We start from the raw sequence: 15,797 nt of genomic DNA, 5'->3' as shown, positions 1-15,797 counted from the left end.
TTCCGGAAATACAATTAAATTTAAAAGAAGTCCGCATTTATTTGAAATGAGTTAAAGAAGTCATAAATGGCTCCCAAAAAATTGAGAACCTCGTTTTAATGAACTTTAATTGTATTATCATTAATAAAATGCGATTATATTATAAAAGGTAATGATATATATGTTTTCCCACCTCTGATGTGATTTTATATGAAATATAACTCTATCATGCTTTGCCGAGCTCTCGCGCATCCTTCATTGCGTCAGCACGTACAGTGTGCGTGTCCCACGTGCCGGATGTTTATTTGCTCCACTTCCGGGACGTCACCAGACACACAGGCTGGAGTCGTCGGATGAAAACAAACTGCTGCGGAGAGAAAAGGATGGAACACACACGGATTTATCTGACCAGTATTAGCTATTTTAATTATAATTACTCGAGTTTAGCCTGATAGCAAACGAATCTCTTTAAAAAAAATAAAAATAATTAAAAAAAAAAAATCCTGCTGTGTGACGTCACAGAGAACCTGCTGCTAAGGGTTTTTTTTTTCCTGAAGGAAGGAGCGCTCGAGCCTATCGAACGCCTTGGTCCTGCCCACTGCTTTCCGCTTGACGTCACTGCAGGACACTTTCACGCGCTGTGCGCTTGTAAACAGATCCTCCCACGTGACCGAGTGAGCAGCAGCAGCAGCAGTGCGCGAGCCCAGTCGGCGCTTGCATTGTCCTCTCTGGCTGCAGGACACAAAAGGCAACAAACAAGAAAACAACAACAACAACAACAACAAGCGCGAACAGAGTGTTTAAAAAAAAATAAACAAGCAGGTAATTGAGAGAACAGGTGGAGAGGAGAATAAAGGAAAGGAAAAGAAAAGAAAGGATGAGGATGAAGCTTGAGTATCGCACGGGCCGGAATCAGAAGTGTGCGCGAGATGTTTATTTTAATCCCCGGTTGTTTTGTAGTTTAGAAGTTTGACGTCTTTTTTCTTTAAATTAACGTCACGTGATAACGGATCCGTTTCACAGCCACACCAGCCGTCCGACACGGATTCGTTCGTTCGTTCTTTTCTTTTTATTAAAAACAAAAAACCCTGGGGTTTGTTTAAAGCTCGTGATTAGCCGCGGTTAGCTTATTAGCTAACCGTCAGATGTCATTCACAATGGAGGAGTCTTTAGAGTCCGGTTGGGTCTCAGTCAGGCCGAACGTGTTCGAGGAAAAAGAGAAGCACAAATTCGTTTTCATCGTGGCCTGGAACGACATCGAGGGCAAGTTTGCGGTCACGTGCCACGACCGGACGGTGCAGAAGCGGCTCGCGGCTCGCGACTCGGTGGCGGAGGAAGAGGAGGCGGCGGTGGACAGGCGTCCCGTGGCCTCGTTGAAGAGCTCGAGACAGAAAGGCTGCGAGAAACCCCAAACCTTCACGCGCAGCCCGAGCAGAACCGCAGCGCTCAGTGCTGACATCGAGGTTCTCGAACCGGCCGCCGATGCGCGCGCTCTGGACGACCCGGACAACATGCATTCCGTCGGGGACTCGAGCTGGGCCGGCCTGTTCTCCTTCCAGGACCTGCGCGCGGCTCATGCGCAGCTCTGCGCGGTCAACTCGGACCTCGAGCCGTGCCTGCCGCCGTTCCCCGAGCAGGACCAGCAGTCGGCTGTGTTTTGGTCGGTGCTCTTTGGTGTCCCGGAGGTCACGCGGCAGGACACCGAGGCGCTCTGCTACCAGCTGCAGGTGTACCTGGGTCACGCGCTGGACACGTGCGGCTGGAAGATCCTGTCCCAGGTGCTGTTCGCGGACGGAGACGATTCCGAGGAGTACTACGAGAGTCTCAGCGAGCTGCGGCAAAAGGGCTACGAGGATGCGCTACAGAGGCAGAAAAAGCGCCTGCACGAGGTGAGACCCGGGACAGGGTGAGGGTGGGGTGCCAAAAATAAAGTCCTGAGCATCATACCTGTCAACTTTGAGGTTTGAAAAAAAAGGGATATTTCCCAGATTTTTAACTCAAAATAAGGGAAAATTTCGGAAAGTCATACCCTTCACCAAAAGTGGGTGTGTAGTTGAATGGGGGGCAATTTTCGATCTAGTATTGGTGATTTCCTGTACTCTGGTGCATGTTGGTGATAGCCAAGACCCAAACTCAATATGCTTATGGTTTATAGAGTGCATTTGTGAATAAACTATACATTTATTTTTATTTGCTTTCAGTGGTACCAGTTATTTCCCAAATTAAGGGCTAAAATACGTATCTTATGTTAAAATAAGAAAGGTCATTATATAACCAGTCAATAAATTCAATTCCATTGCAATTTATTATGGTTCTACCATAGTCATGGCCTCGGAACACTAGATAGATAGATAGATAGATAGATAGATAGGGCTGTAACGATACACCCAACTCACGATTCAATTCGTATCGCGATTTTTGACCCACGATTCGATACGCCCACGATTTTTTTAAAAATGTTTTTTTAAAGTAGTAAATTTGACTTATTAACATTTACTTACTTACATTAACTATTTAATAACAAATAATTCAGACCACTGCAGAGAATGAGTAATATGTATGCAAAAATGAACAAATGTATATCCAAAGACTGTTTTATTTCTCAAAAGCCGGAAGCTCTGTTTTTTTCAGTTCTGAAAAAGTCATTTTCCCAAATCGTGTAAATCCGTTAAGATTTTTTTTGGGGGGGTGGCTCTCTCACTGTCTCACTCTCATAGGGCCAGTGATTTTCTGTGATCGCGGAAAGCAGATGGAAATTGCGGAATTTTTATGGTGAAACATTGCTCGCGTGTCTAACGCTACGTTCACACTGCAAGGCTTAATGCTCAATTCCGATTTTTTTGTGAAATCCGATTTTTTTGTGAGGTCGTTCACATTAACAAATATATGCGACTTGTATGTGATCCTCAGTATGAACGAAAAGCGACCTAAAAGTGTTCCGCATGCGCATTGCAGGATACGACGACGTCACACGCAGTGAGCATGGCCAGTGTTTACGGAAGTAAAACCGCCCGGTTGCGGTATGACTCATCCAATCTAGCTTGAATAGCTGTATCCTCCCAAATGGAAATCAGCTCCCTAACCTCTGCGTCCTTCCATTGAGAAGATTCAGAACCTTCACAGCCCGAAGCGTCCCTCGCATTGATGTCATGCGCAGGGGCGCAGATACGTTTTTTGAACTGGGGGGGACAAAAAACTGGGGGGGACAAAAAACTGGGGGGGACAAAGCTGCCAGCAAACCAACCCCAACCCCGATATGCCTGTCAAACTTGTTGTTAGTAACCATAGCAACCAAGCTTGAGCTCGCAACCTGTGCAGTCTGCGCAGCTCAACCAACCGAATATCGGTCTTTGTTTTGTTTTATGTGAATTGTTGCAACTATGTATACACTGCTGTGCACCTCAATAAACCGAATGGTAATTAGTCTTTTGATTTTTCCGTGAGGTTTGCCTTATGCAAAGAAAGACAGCATAGACGTTTTTTCCTCCCTATAAGTGGGGGGGACCGAACGAGGTGAATTTAAATATGACTCGTCCCACCCTCTATCTGCGCCCGTGATTATGCGCCATGTTGTAACTTTTTTGAGAGACCCGCCGCCTACTTCAGCGCAGAATAGTGACGTTTGTGGCTTGTTGATGACGTGTAAGTCGGATGAATGCGACCTGGCGGTTCAGACTGAAGTCGCATATGAAAAGAGCGGATAGGAATCGGAATTAGCACCACATATCCAAACGGCCTGGGTCGGATTTGAAAAAATCGGATCTGTGTCGTTCATATTGTCAATAAAAGATCGGATACAGGTCACATATGGGCGAAAAGATCGGATTTGAGTCACTTCAGCCTGCAGTGTGAACGTAGCCAAAATGTAACTGCCGCAGAAGGCTTCCGCCCAAGCAGACATGCCTTCAGTGTTGCCAGATATTGCTAACGTTTCCACCCCAAAATATGTTCAAAACCAGCCAAAAAGCACCTAAACCTGCCCAATCTGGCAACACTGCATGCCTTTCCGGTCAAGTGATTGTGATTGGCTTGTGGCACACCTAGCCAGCCAATGAGCTGCTTGTTTACAGATTCGCTCCCCGCGTCGTAACCAGAATGGCGACCGCTTAAAAGAAATGAATGCTCTGCCAGTGGCGAGTGTGGACGTTGCATGACTCGCAGAAGATTGTCGCTGGTCGGCGAAAAAACGACTTACTAATAGATATAAAAAAATAAAAGTAATTTAAGTAAGTTTAAAATGTAATTTAAATAAAAAGTAAAGTATTCATAAATTGAAGTTTGGAAGTGCCTCTGTTTTTGGGCTGAGGAGAAGTTTGAAAGGGTGTACCGCGATTCTGCCTTCTTGTATCGCGATACGGATCGTGGCTCTGCGTATCGCAATTTCAATTTCGATACGCATATCGTTACAGCCCTATAGAGTAATAAAGAGTAATATAAGATATTAAACCAAGAGTGACTTAAAATGGGTAAGTTTCAGATAGAAAATAAAATAGACAATGAGTGGATAAAACAGTTAATACACCAATTAGTTTACACTAGGCTATTTATGAGGTCTTAGCCAGGACATACTTAATGTAAACATGTGTAGCTGACCTTTGATTATATGGGAGGCTTTCGTTTTCCCCATGGAAAATTTCTTTGCGATGGAAGAGTCTGGGAACATTCCAGCCACGCACTTGTTGAAATCATCAAAGAAAGAGAGGCTGTTTTTCTTAGCTATTAGCATCGCCATCTTCACCTCAGACCTAATCAGTGTTGCCAGATACTGCTGACGTTTTCCAGCCCAAAATATGTTCAAAACCCGCCAAAATGCACTTGAAACCGCCCAACTTGGACGGGAAACCGCCCAATCTGGCAACACTGGACCTAATCACTTGTTCAGCCTCGCCTCCGGACGTAGTTCTGTAATTACTGATGCCTGAGAGGGCGGGGATGTGAATTCATGGCCCGACTTCCTGCTGTAAACTCCTGTCAGAGGCGTGTCATGAATTCTGGACCTACCGACTTTTTTATATTGTGAAAATACAGGATATTTTCGGGAAAATAAAAAAACGGGAAGACAGCGGGAAATAAGTCAAAATAAGGGATTTCCCAGGAAAAACGGGAGGGTTGACAGGTATGCTGAGCATACATGTCAACCTTTGATCAATCAAACCTGTATAACCAACCTCCAAAATCCGTATTTCCCTTATAAAATCCGTATAAAATGCAAATTAAAATAATTTACCTAAAATTTGAATGATAATTAACAATGATATATCCAAGTTACTTTTTATTCAATATTAATAACAATAAACCTTCAGAATGAATACAAAGCTCCAATGTTTGACAAAAACACAGTGTTATCAGCGTAGTTACGAAGGAAATACTTCGTTGTTTGGAGACAGGTTTCACCGAGCGGCTATTATGCACGAGACTTCATATTAGCTACAAAGTCAGGAAAATCTGTTCGTAAAATTACGTTATAATGACCAAATACAATGAAAAGTATTTTTCCAGTCTCACCTGTGAAAGGTAATCCCATGTGATCTCGTTTGGACGGTAAACCTGTTGGTACAGTTAAACGCAGCACATGAATGAGGCATCTTTATTCTCGGCTACTGTCTAGACGCTATACCAGAGACGGGTGAAGAATCTCCACTTTGCCCCATCCAATATGGCGGCGAGGATGACGTATGATTCTACGCAGAAGGCGGCGTCTATGTTTATCTATGACTTCCCGGTTGGCGGGATTCTCGCAATGCGGTGTGCGCATGGTCAAAAGTGGAACGAAGGCTCGCTACCACAAGATAACGCGCGATTTCATAAGACTCTTTACTGGCTGTCTGTGGTGTACAGTACGTTTGTAAATGTTATGCGCGCTTTTATCATCGTGGGAATTGATTATAGCTCGAAATAAATATTGAATTTTTTTTAAAGAATCCGTATAACTTTATTTATACGCCCGTACACTACGTTTATTGAATCAAATCCGTATAAAATACGGACATTCTGTATAGGTTGGCATGTATGCCTGAGGGGACCCTAGAGGTACACTACCGTTCAAAAGTTTGGGGTCACTTTGAAATGTCCTTATTTTTGAAAGAAAAGCACTGTTCTTTTCAACGAAGATCACTTTAAGCTAATCAGAAATCCACTCTATACATTGCTAATGTGGTAAATGACTATTCTAGCTGCAAATGTGTGGTTTTTGGTGCAATATCTCCATAGGTGTATAGAGGCCCATTTCCAGCAACTCTCACTCCAGTGTTCTAATGGTACAATGTGTTTGCTCATTGCCTCAGAAGGCTAATGGATGATTAGAAAACCCTTGTACAATCATGTTAGCACAGCTGAAAACAGTTGAGCTCTTTAGAGAAGCTATAAAACTGACCTTCCTTTGAGCAGATTGAGTTTCTGGAGCATCACATTTGTGGGGTCGATTAAATGCTCAAAATGGCCAGAAAAATGTCTTGACTATATTTTCTATTCATTTTACAACTTATGGTGGTAAATAAAAGTGTGACTTTTCGTGGAGAACACAAAATTGTCTGGGTGACCCCAAACTTTCGAACGGTAGTGTAGGCAAAAAAAAATCAAAGGTATTAGGTTAAGAATATTTCTACTGCACTAGAAAAGACCTTTTAAAATGATGCATGAACCGACTATCTATGACAAATATTAAGAAAGTTATGGGTTTCGAATGAATTTGTCACATGCACAGTGAAATTCATCCTCTGCGTTTAACCCATCTGAAGCAGTGAACACACAAGGCCATCTGTCTACAGCAGAAAAAAATAAAATAAAACGCATCTGGAAAAATCCCAAGGGAGTCTGGAGCCAGATTTGTGACGTTACCTGCGGAAGCGCCAGCAGGCTGCGCGAGCTTCACGGTTTCAGTGCACAGCCTGTGTAGACAGTTTAGCAGCTAGCGATTTTGCATTGAAATGTGGAATTCTCACCTGAGCGCAATGTTACTTCACCTTTTGATGAAGAATATAATGAGATGTCAGAATTATTTCTTCTCCTAGCAACAGTCAATTTGTGAATTGCCGATTTTCTTGGTCTTTTTCTCGGCTCTGCTTCGGTCCTCGGCTTCCGGGTGGCTCGCACGAAGTGCTCCCATTTCTCTCTCATTGTCCGGTCTTTTGGGAAACGATGAGTACTAATCCCATCATGATTGGTGTTGCTACACCCTCCTACGATAAATCTGTTAACCATTTTAATAATTACGTGATAACGTTGAAGAAATTTGCAGAAAACCACCAGGTCGTTTTCTCATAAACAAACCAGCGCTGACGTAGGATTCAGAAGGAGGCGTCCCACATGCAACGTCACGAAAATCAATGTTTGTCAGGAAATCCAAATGCCAAGTTTTTTCAGAGGCGGACCAATTCGCCTCAAATGGCTTGATTTCAACTGAATTTTTCCGGTATTGCGCAAGGTAAAAAAATTGCAGAGAATGCAGAATGTTACAGTTGTTTGACCAAAGTTTAATATAAAATAGGAGAATAACATTGATCTTGCTTCTGAATTTACCCGTGATATGCACATTAAGTACCTTGCTCAAGGGCACCTCAGCCCAAGGCCGCCCCACGTTAACCTAACTGCATGTCTTTGGGGGAAACCAGAGCACCCAGAGGAAACCCACGCAGACACGGCGAGAACATGCAAACTCCACACAGAAAGGCCCTCGCTGGCCGCTGGGTTCGAACCCAGAACCTTCTTGCTGTGAGGCGACCGTGCTAACCACTACACTACACTGAAAAGGGATTTTCAGCCCTTAATTACACACTAAAACAATAGAAGAACTGTGACCGATATCAACAACGTCCACCTGTAAATGACCATAACTTGCTTAATTTTTGTCCTACTTTTCGTCCGTCCGCCGGCAGCACTTGGACACATGGGTTTTGCTAATGTTAGAAAACCAATGTGCTAGTCTTTTCATTACTTGGCAGTAATCAAGAAAAATACTTAAGCTATCATATATTTCTATATGTTTAGAAAGTACAACCTACTCACCATTGATGGTAGCAGAAGTCGGAAGATGTGGGTCTACTTCATAAACAATTTTATTTTTCCACTTCCCGTTGTCGCATCGTGAAAATTCGAGAACCATGAGGTTACTGAGAATACTGACTACATCATCAGTATTTGTGTACTGGGGAAATCCGCACGCGAATCAACAACGTAGACAGCAAAGACCAAAACGCGACGCATGAGTAGCCACTGCAGGCCGCTAGCAGTAGGCAGAAACAATACAAGCGCTATGCAGGTCATTGTAGTGTAACTACTAGAGGACTTGTGCCGCTTTTCCGCTACCAACGCGGCTGAGTTGGGCTGAGCCGTGCCGTGCTGAGTTGGGCTGAGTCGAGCTGAGTGGGGCTGTTGGAGTTGCATTTCGACTACAACCGCACTGAACCGTGCTGGCTGGAAGTGGGTGGAAACATTGGGTGGAGTTAGCGAAAGTGGGTGGACGTCACGTGATGTCGTTAGACGGCGCAAACAGTGACATCAGTGAGCTTTTAAGCGGTAGTCTCACAACCCGGATAGTAAACAATAAACATGGAGGACATGGAGTCGTTAGTGTTGCTGGTCTTGGTGCTGTGGCTTGTTGTCACCGACAACGCCAACAGATACTGGCAAGAGCGTATAGATGAGGCGAGGCGCATAAGGCTTCAGAAATTCTTGTAATTCGTAATTCTTCTTCTTCCGGGTTTACGGTGTTTACAGATCCCAGTGTGCTCGCGGGGCGTGTGTGGGCGTGTGAGGACACTCCTCCTCACCAATCAGTGCACAGGGGAGTGTCTCCTCACGCCCCTAGCCCCACTCGGCTCGGTTTGGCTCGCTTCAGCCCCACTCCAAAACCGTGCGAGTTTTGGGGGCTGAAGCGAGCTGAGTCGTGCTGTTCTGAGGTAGTCGAAACGCGAGCCATGTCGGGCTGAAGTGAGCTGAAAAAGGGTAGTGGAAAAGGCCCAATACATTGTCCAGGAGAACAGAAATGGACGCGTTACCATTAGTCAGTCAGCACTAACTAAAGATGTGACGTCATCACGTGGCATTATTATTATTATTATCCATCCATCCATTATCTATAGCTGCTTTATCCTTCTACAGGGTCGCAGGCAAGCTGGAGCCTATCCCAGCTGACTACGGGCGAAAGGCGGGGTACACCCTGGACAAGTCGCCAGGTCATCACAGGGCTGACACATAGACACAGACAACCATTCACACTCACATTCACACCTACGGTCAATTTAGAGTCACCAGTTAACCTAACCTGCATGTCTTTGGACTGTGGGGGAAACCGGAGCACCCGGAGGAAACCCACGCGGACACGGGGAGAACATGCAAACTCCGCACAGAAAGGCCCTCGCCGGCCACGGGGCTTGAACCCGGACCTTCTTGCTGTGAGGCGACAGCGCTAACCACTACACTACCGTGCCGCCCATATTATTAACCCCGCCGACAGTAGTCGGAGGGGTTATTATTTTCACCTGCGTCAGTCTGTGTGTGTGTGTATCTGTCTGTCTGTCTGTCTGTCTGTCTGTGTGTCTGCAAGATATCTCAAGAACCAATGGATCGATTTGGACCAAATTTTGTACATGTGTTGCCAATCACCCAGGAAGGAAACCATTAAATTTTGGTCATGGCAGAACTTCGAAATTTTCGCCCAATGTATTTTAATAGGGAAAAGGCGGGGTTTGCACTCGTTAGAGTGTCCCTGTCTAGTTATTATTATTATTATTATTATTATTATAGGACAGTATTTAGTCCTGTTAAAACTGGCTTGCAAATTTACCTATTAGCTTCTTTATTCAAAATGATGCAAACCAGGACAACTACGTAGGAATGAAATTATTCGTAAGAATCAGTCGCAGGAGCACTTGCATAAGGAATCCAGTGAAAGCGATGATAAACCAGTTAGTTCTGAAAAACATTCGTATCCTGTAAGAGCTCTTGAGTTTACGTCCAAGTCCAAGTCTGCAACGCGAGCCTCAATCAGTCAGCGTTAAATCATATATTCGGCGCTGAATTCGATTTTATTTAAAAACCACGTTCTTTGTTTATTTTTTCAACACGCATTCGGTGAAAATTTTGTTGTTTCATATTAAGAAAGCGATACAAAACAAAATCGTAAATTAGGACGAATAAGACCAGCCGTTCAGTCATGACGTTAGATTTCGTCCTGCTCTGAGGAGACATTCTTTCACTGTGTAGTCATTTTCAGCTCTCTATGAACTATGCTTTTTATGGAGTTTTGTGGGCGTGGCTAGATGTAAATCAGCTGTGTTGTGAACATGCAAAGTATGAAGGAAGAAGATGAAGGAAATCATCAACACTGATTTAAAATATAGCAGGATATTTACACTCTTTAGTAAAAGATTGATGCACAAGGCTCTTGAAAACGCAGATTGGGTTTTTTTTTTTGTTTTTTTTTCTCCTCTCACACACATGACTGAACTCTTCTGTTAATGATCAGGTGGAAGAAGTGGGTCAAAGCTGTTTTGATGTTTTTACCTGATCGTTAATTGACGAGCCAGGTGTGTTACAGGGGGAAAAAAAATCACAGAACATTTCCTTGATCTGGTAATAAAACTCAGAGTTCCTGGAAATTTGTCGATGGCTTTGTGTATTTTCATGCTGTTAAAGTTTATGGTTGGTGCCAGATGCTTGATCTACTGAATATCAGTGTGTGTGTATGTCAGGGCAGATCTCATTTGGACATCATTACAGGTCCCTTTCCAAACATAGCTCAAGGACCCGCTGCTTTTAATATTTAATTGATCGATTTGCAGACCTTTGGTGTCATGTTGCGCTTTCGGCCGTGGAGTATAGACACGGCTTTCTGGTGCGTTAGCTCTGAAAACTGCGACGGCAAACAAGGCCTTAATTCATAGCACACAGACGTAGCACATTCAGGTGAAAAGTGAACGTACAGAAGTGTTTGAGTCACCGCTAGAGACGCACACAGCTCTGAATCCGTTTTTGTTTCCTGAAAGCCCCAGAGTTGCCATCTGTTGACCTTTATCTCACTGAAACCTGATCTGCTGCAGTCAGCATTTTGTGCTGAGCTGAGGTCTCGGTAAAGTCAACTGTTTGGGGGGGATAATAATAATAATAATAATAACAACAACAACCAGCAAGGGATTAACTCTGTATGAGCATCGTTGATTAGCAAAAAAATACAATAAACTGAATCATAATTAAGACCAAAAATGATGATCATGCTGATTTGGATGAATCTTTATCATTTTGAATAAATATTTGATCCAAAATCAATCTCGTCTGCTATTTTAATCTGTGAAATGATAAACGCAAACCCGTTTAGACTCAAAATAATTATGCAGCCAGGTAGGAGGTATTAAAGTGCATATCATAGGTAAATTCAGGAGCAAGATCAATGTAATTCTCCTACAACCCCGATTCCAAAAAAGTTGGGACAAAGTACAAATTGTAAATAAAAACGGAATGCAGTAATTTACAAATCTCAAAAACTGATATTGTATTCACAATAGAACATAGACAACATATCAAATGTCGAAAGTGAGACATTTTGAAATTTCATGCCAAATATTGGCTCATTTGAAATTTCATGACCGCAACACATCTCAAAAAAAGTTGGGACAGGGGCAATAAGAGGCTGGAAAAGTTAAAGGTACAAAAAAGGAACAGCTGGAGGACCAAATTGCAACTCGTTAGGTCAATTGGCAATAGGTCATTAACATGACTGGGTATAAAAAGAGCATCTTGGAGTGGCAGCGGCTCTCAGAAGTAAAGATGGGAAGAGGATCACCAATCCCCCTAATTCTGCGCCGACAAATAGTGGAGCAATATCAGAAAGGAGTTTGACAGTGTAAAATTGCAAAGAGTTTGAACATATCATCATCTACAGTGCATAATATCATCAAAAGATTCAGAGAATCTGGAAGAATCTCCGTGCGTAAGGGTCAAGGCCGGAAAACCATACTGGGTGCCCGTGATCTTCGGGCCCTTAGACGGCACTGCATCACATACAGGCATGCTTCTGTACTGGAAATCACAAAATGGGCTCAGGAATATTTCCAGAGAACATTATCTGTGAACACAATTCACCATGCCATCCGCCGTTGCCAGCTAAAACTCTATAGTTCAAAGAAGAAGCCGTATCTACACACGATCCAGAAGCGCAGACGTCTTCTCTGGGCCAAGGCTCATTTAAAATGGACTGTGGCAAAGTGGAAAACTGTTCTGTGGTCAGACGAATCAAAATGTGAAGTTCTTTATGGAAATCAGGGACGCCGTGTCATTCGGACTAAAGAGGAGAAAGACGACCCAAGTTGTTAGCGCTCAGTTCAGAAGCCTGCATCTCTGATGGTATGGGGTTGTATTAGTGCGTGTGGCACGGGCAGCTTACACATCTGGAAAGACAGCATCAATGCTGAAAGGTATATCCAGGTTCTAGAGCAACATATGCTCCCATCCAGACGACGTCTCTTTCAGGGAAGACCTTGCATTTTCCAACATGACAATGCCAAACCACATACTGCATCAATTACAGCATCATGGCTGCGTAGAAGAAGGGTCCGGGTACTGAACTGGCCAGCCTGCAGTCCAGATCTTTCACCCATAGAAAACATTTGGCGCATCATAAAACGGAAGATACGACAAAAAAGACCTAAGACAGTTGAGCAACTAGAATCCTACATTAGACAAGAATGGGTTAACATTCCTATCCCTAAACTTGAGCAACTTGTCTCCTCAGACGTTTACAGACTGTTGTAAAGAGAAAAGGGGATGTCTCACAGTGGGAAACATGGCCTTGTCCCAACTTTTTTGAGATGTGTTGTTGTCATGAAATTTAAAATCACCTAATTTTTCTCTTTAAATGATACATTTTCTCAGTTTAAACATTTGATATGCCATCTATGTTCTATTCTGAATAAAATATGGAATTTTGAAACTTCCACATCATTGCATTCCGTTTTTATTTACAATTTGTACTTTGTCCCAACTTTTTTGGAATCGGGGTTGTACTTTATATTAAACTTTGCTTAAATATCTGTCACATTCTGTGCTATATTTATTTTTATTTATTTTTTTTAACTTGCGCAATACCAGAAAAATTCAGTTGAAATCAAGCCATTTGAGGTGAATTGGTCCGCCTTTGAAAACACTTGCCATTTGGATTTCCCGGCAAACATTGATTTTCGTGACGTTGCGTGCAGGACGCCTCCTTCTGAATCCTATGTCAGCGCTGGTTTGTTTATGAGAAAACGACCTGGTGGTTTTCTGCAAATTTCTTCAACGTTATCACGTAATTATTAAAATGGTTAACAGATGTATCGTAGGAGGGTGTAGCAACACCAATCATGATGGGATTAGTACTCATCTTTTCCCAAAATACCGGAGCGCTTCGTGCGAGGCACCCGGAAGCCGAGGACCAAAGCAGAGCCGAGAAAAAGACCAAGAAAATCGGCAATTCACAAGTTGACTGTTGCCAGGGTAAGAAATAATTCTGACATCTCATTATATTCTTAATCTAAAGGTGAAGTAACATTGTCCTCAGGTGAGAATTCCATATTTCAATGCAAAATCGCTAGCTGCTAAACTTGGTCTACACAGGCTGTGCACTGAAACCGTGCAAGCTCGCGCAGCCTGCTGGCGCTTCCGCAGGTAACGTCACGAATCTGGCTCCAGACTCCCTTGGGATTTTTCCAGACGTGTTTTTTGTTATTTTATTTTTTTCTGCTGTAGACAGATGGCCTTGTGCAAAATTACCCTTCTGGATGAGTGTGTAAAGGGACAGACTTTCATATAAAAAAACACCCCAGGGCTCGAAATTAACTTTTTTTCTTTGTGTCCCCCAGTGGTCCCGAATTCTGTGTTGTATTGTCCCGAATGGAAGCAATAGTGTCCCCATTTTTTTCCTCTCTGAAATAACCAGTGGTTAATATTATCATATGACGTTACTATTATATTTGTAACTGTGCGATTTTGAACCCTTTATATCATTTTTACAATAAGTCACAAGACACAAGCGACACATGTCCTATACATCATCTACTTCAAAATTAGTTATTGCATTTTCAGTTTATTAAACTTTGGCGATCTCACTGATACTGATAATAGATACCCGTTTATTTAAAGGGGCCAACTAGCTCATTCAGAAAATGTTTCAACTCCCTACATCTGCAGTACACTTTAGTTGAAAATAAGACCCCTTTTATGTTAATTTCATCTACTTATACCTTGAATATCTGTGGGCACTTATAAGGCCAACTTATCATTTTCACCATTACCGTTATCCATAGCCCTGTGATGACCTGGAGACTTGTCCAGGGTGTACCCCGCCTTTCGCCCGTAGTCAGCTGGGATAGGCTCCAGCTTGCCTGCGACCCTGTAGAACAGGATAAAGCGGCTACAGATAATGAGATGAGATTGTTATCCATTTTATGAACTTTCCGTTATCCATTTTTATGAACTTTCCGTTATCCATTTTTATGAACTTTCCGTTATCCATTTTTATGAACTTTCCGTTATCCATTTTTATGAACTTTCCGTTATCCATTTTATGAACTTTCCGTTATCCATTTTTATGAACTTTCCGTTATCCATTTTTATAAACTTTCCGTTATCCATTTTATGAACTTTCCGTTATCCATTTTATGAACTTTCCGTTATCCATTTTTATGAACTTTCCGTTATCCATTTTATGAACTTTCCGTTATCCATTTTATGAACTTTCCGTTATCCATTACCGTTATCCATTTTATGAACTTTCGCTGCCGAAACGTGGGTGCAAATGTTAGCACCATCAGCATAGTGGCAGGTCCGAGCCTAGTTGAGACTGACTAAACTTTCTGAACTAGAAAGACACCAAGAAAACTCACTTATTCTGTTGAACGGTATCTTCCGTCAATATCATCCACATCATTCCTGTTGTATTTTATAACGTGTCTAACAGTGCTCATTCAGTTCATTCAGTTGCTCGCGTTGCCTGCAGACCAGGCGATGACACTTTGGATCCTGAAGGTCCCGGAGACGTTATGTCTGGGCTTTCAGTTTCTTCCCCGCGGTCGGTCCGCTTCAACCACTTCAGCATTTTTGTTCTGGCAAGAGTCGGCGCAGCGTGTGCGGTAGCAATTCCATTCCAAGTCCATATAATGCGGCCGAAGATTCTAGAACAGAATGCGCTGCTCTGTAGCCTACGGATGCAGTTGCATCGAAAGTGTAGCCACTAATGTATTTTTCGCTGTTAACGTTTTAAAATTAACAAATTAGGTGAATGTCTACGTATGTGTTACGGCTTTGTAAATAATATTAATGTCGAACTTTTTTTCTAGATCTATTTTTTTCCATTGTCCCGGGATTGTCCCAGATATGATAATTTTGTGTCCCGATGACATTTTTTATGGTCCCCGGGACATCGGGACACCGTTAGTTTCGAGCGCTGAAACACCCCCGAAATTGGTCCAGAATATGCACTTTAAGAACGGATGTTTAGTGTCATATGACAGTGTTGATGAATTCTCAAATTTGATTGGTCAGTCAGAAGATGGATGTGGCTCCTTCTTGATATCGTGAAGATTTCTGTATGGAGATCTTTATTTAGCATTTTTAGAAGGAGTCAGTATGTTGTAACAGTCAGCTGATGGTTAAAGCTGTAACTGTAAGTTTTCCGCTGCTAAAGCTACGGTCACACTACAGCTCGGGACGGGTTTAATTTGCGAATACTTGGCGCAGAGCTATCGCCATCACGTGGCGTCCGTCTGTCCGTCCACAATTCACAAAATCGCTGCTCCTCCTTGAATTTTCAGTGGATTTTGATTCGGGTTGTTTTGTTTGGAAGATCT

At 42.9% G+C, this 15,797-nt stretch overlaps 1 protein-coding gene across 2 annotated transcripts in view; it reads left to right on the top strand.

Annotated features, from left to right (window-relative positions):
* The first annotated feature begins 302 nt into the window (after nt 1-302).
* Nucleotides 303-15,797, top strand: part of jmy (junction mediating and regulatory protein, p53 cofactor) — an 80,409-nt gene continuing 64,914 nt past the window's right edge. For both annotated transcript variants that reach the window (XM_060935408.1, XM_060935407.1), the window contains exon 1: nt 303-1,868. In XM_060935408.1, coding sequence (XP_060791391.1) covers nt 1,125-1,868 — 744 coding nt within the window. In that variant the 5' untranslated portion in view covers nt 303-1,124. The remainder of the gene's footprint in view (nt 1,869-15,797) is intronic.

The sequence above is a fragment of the Neoarius graeffei genome, chromosome 12 (genome assembly GCF_027579695.1).
Source record: "Neoarius graeffei isolate fNeoGra1 chromosome 12, fNeoGra1.pri, whole genome shotgun sequence".
In the NCBI taxonomy this organism is placed as follows: Eukaryota; Metazoa; Chordata; class Actinopteri; order Siluriformes; family Ariidae; genus Neoarius; species Neoarius graeffei.
The sequence above is the reverse complement of the archived record's forward strand: the minus strand, read 5'-3'. Positions and strand labels throughout refer to the sequence as shown.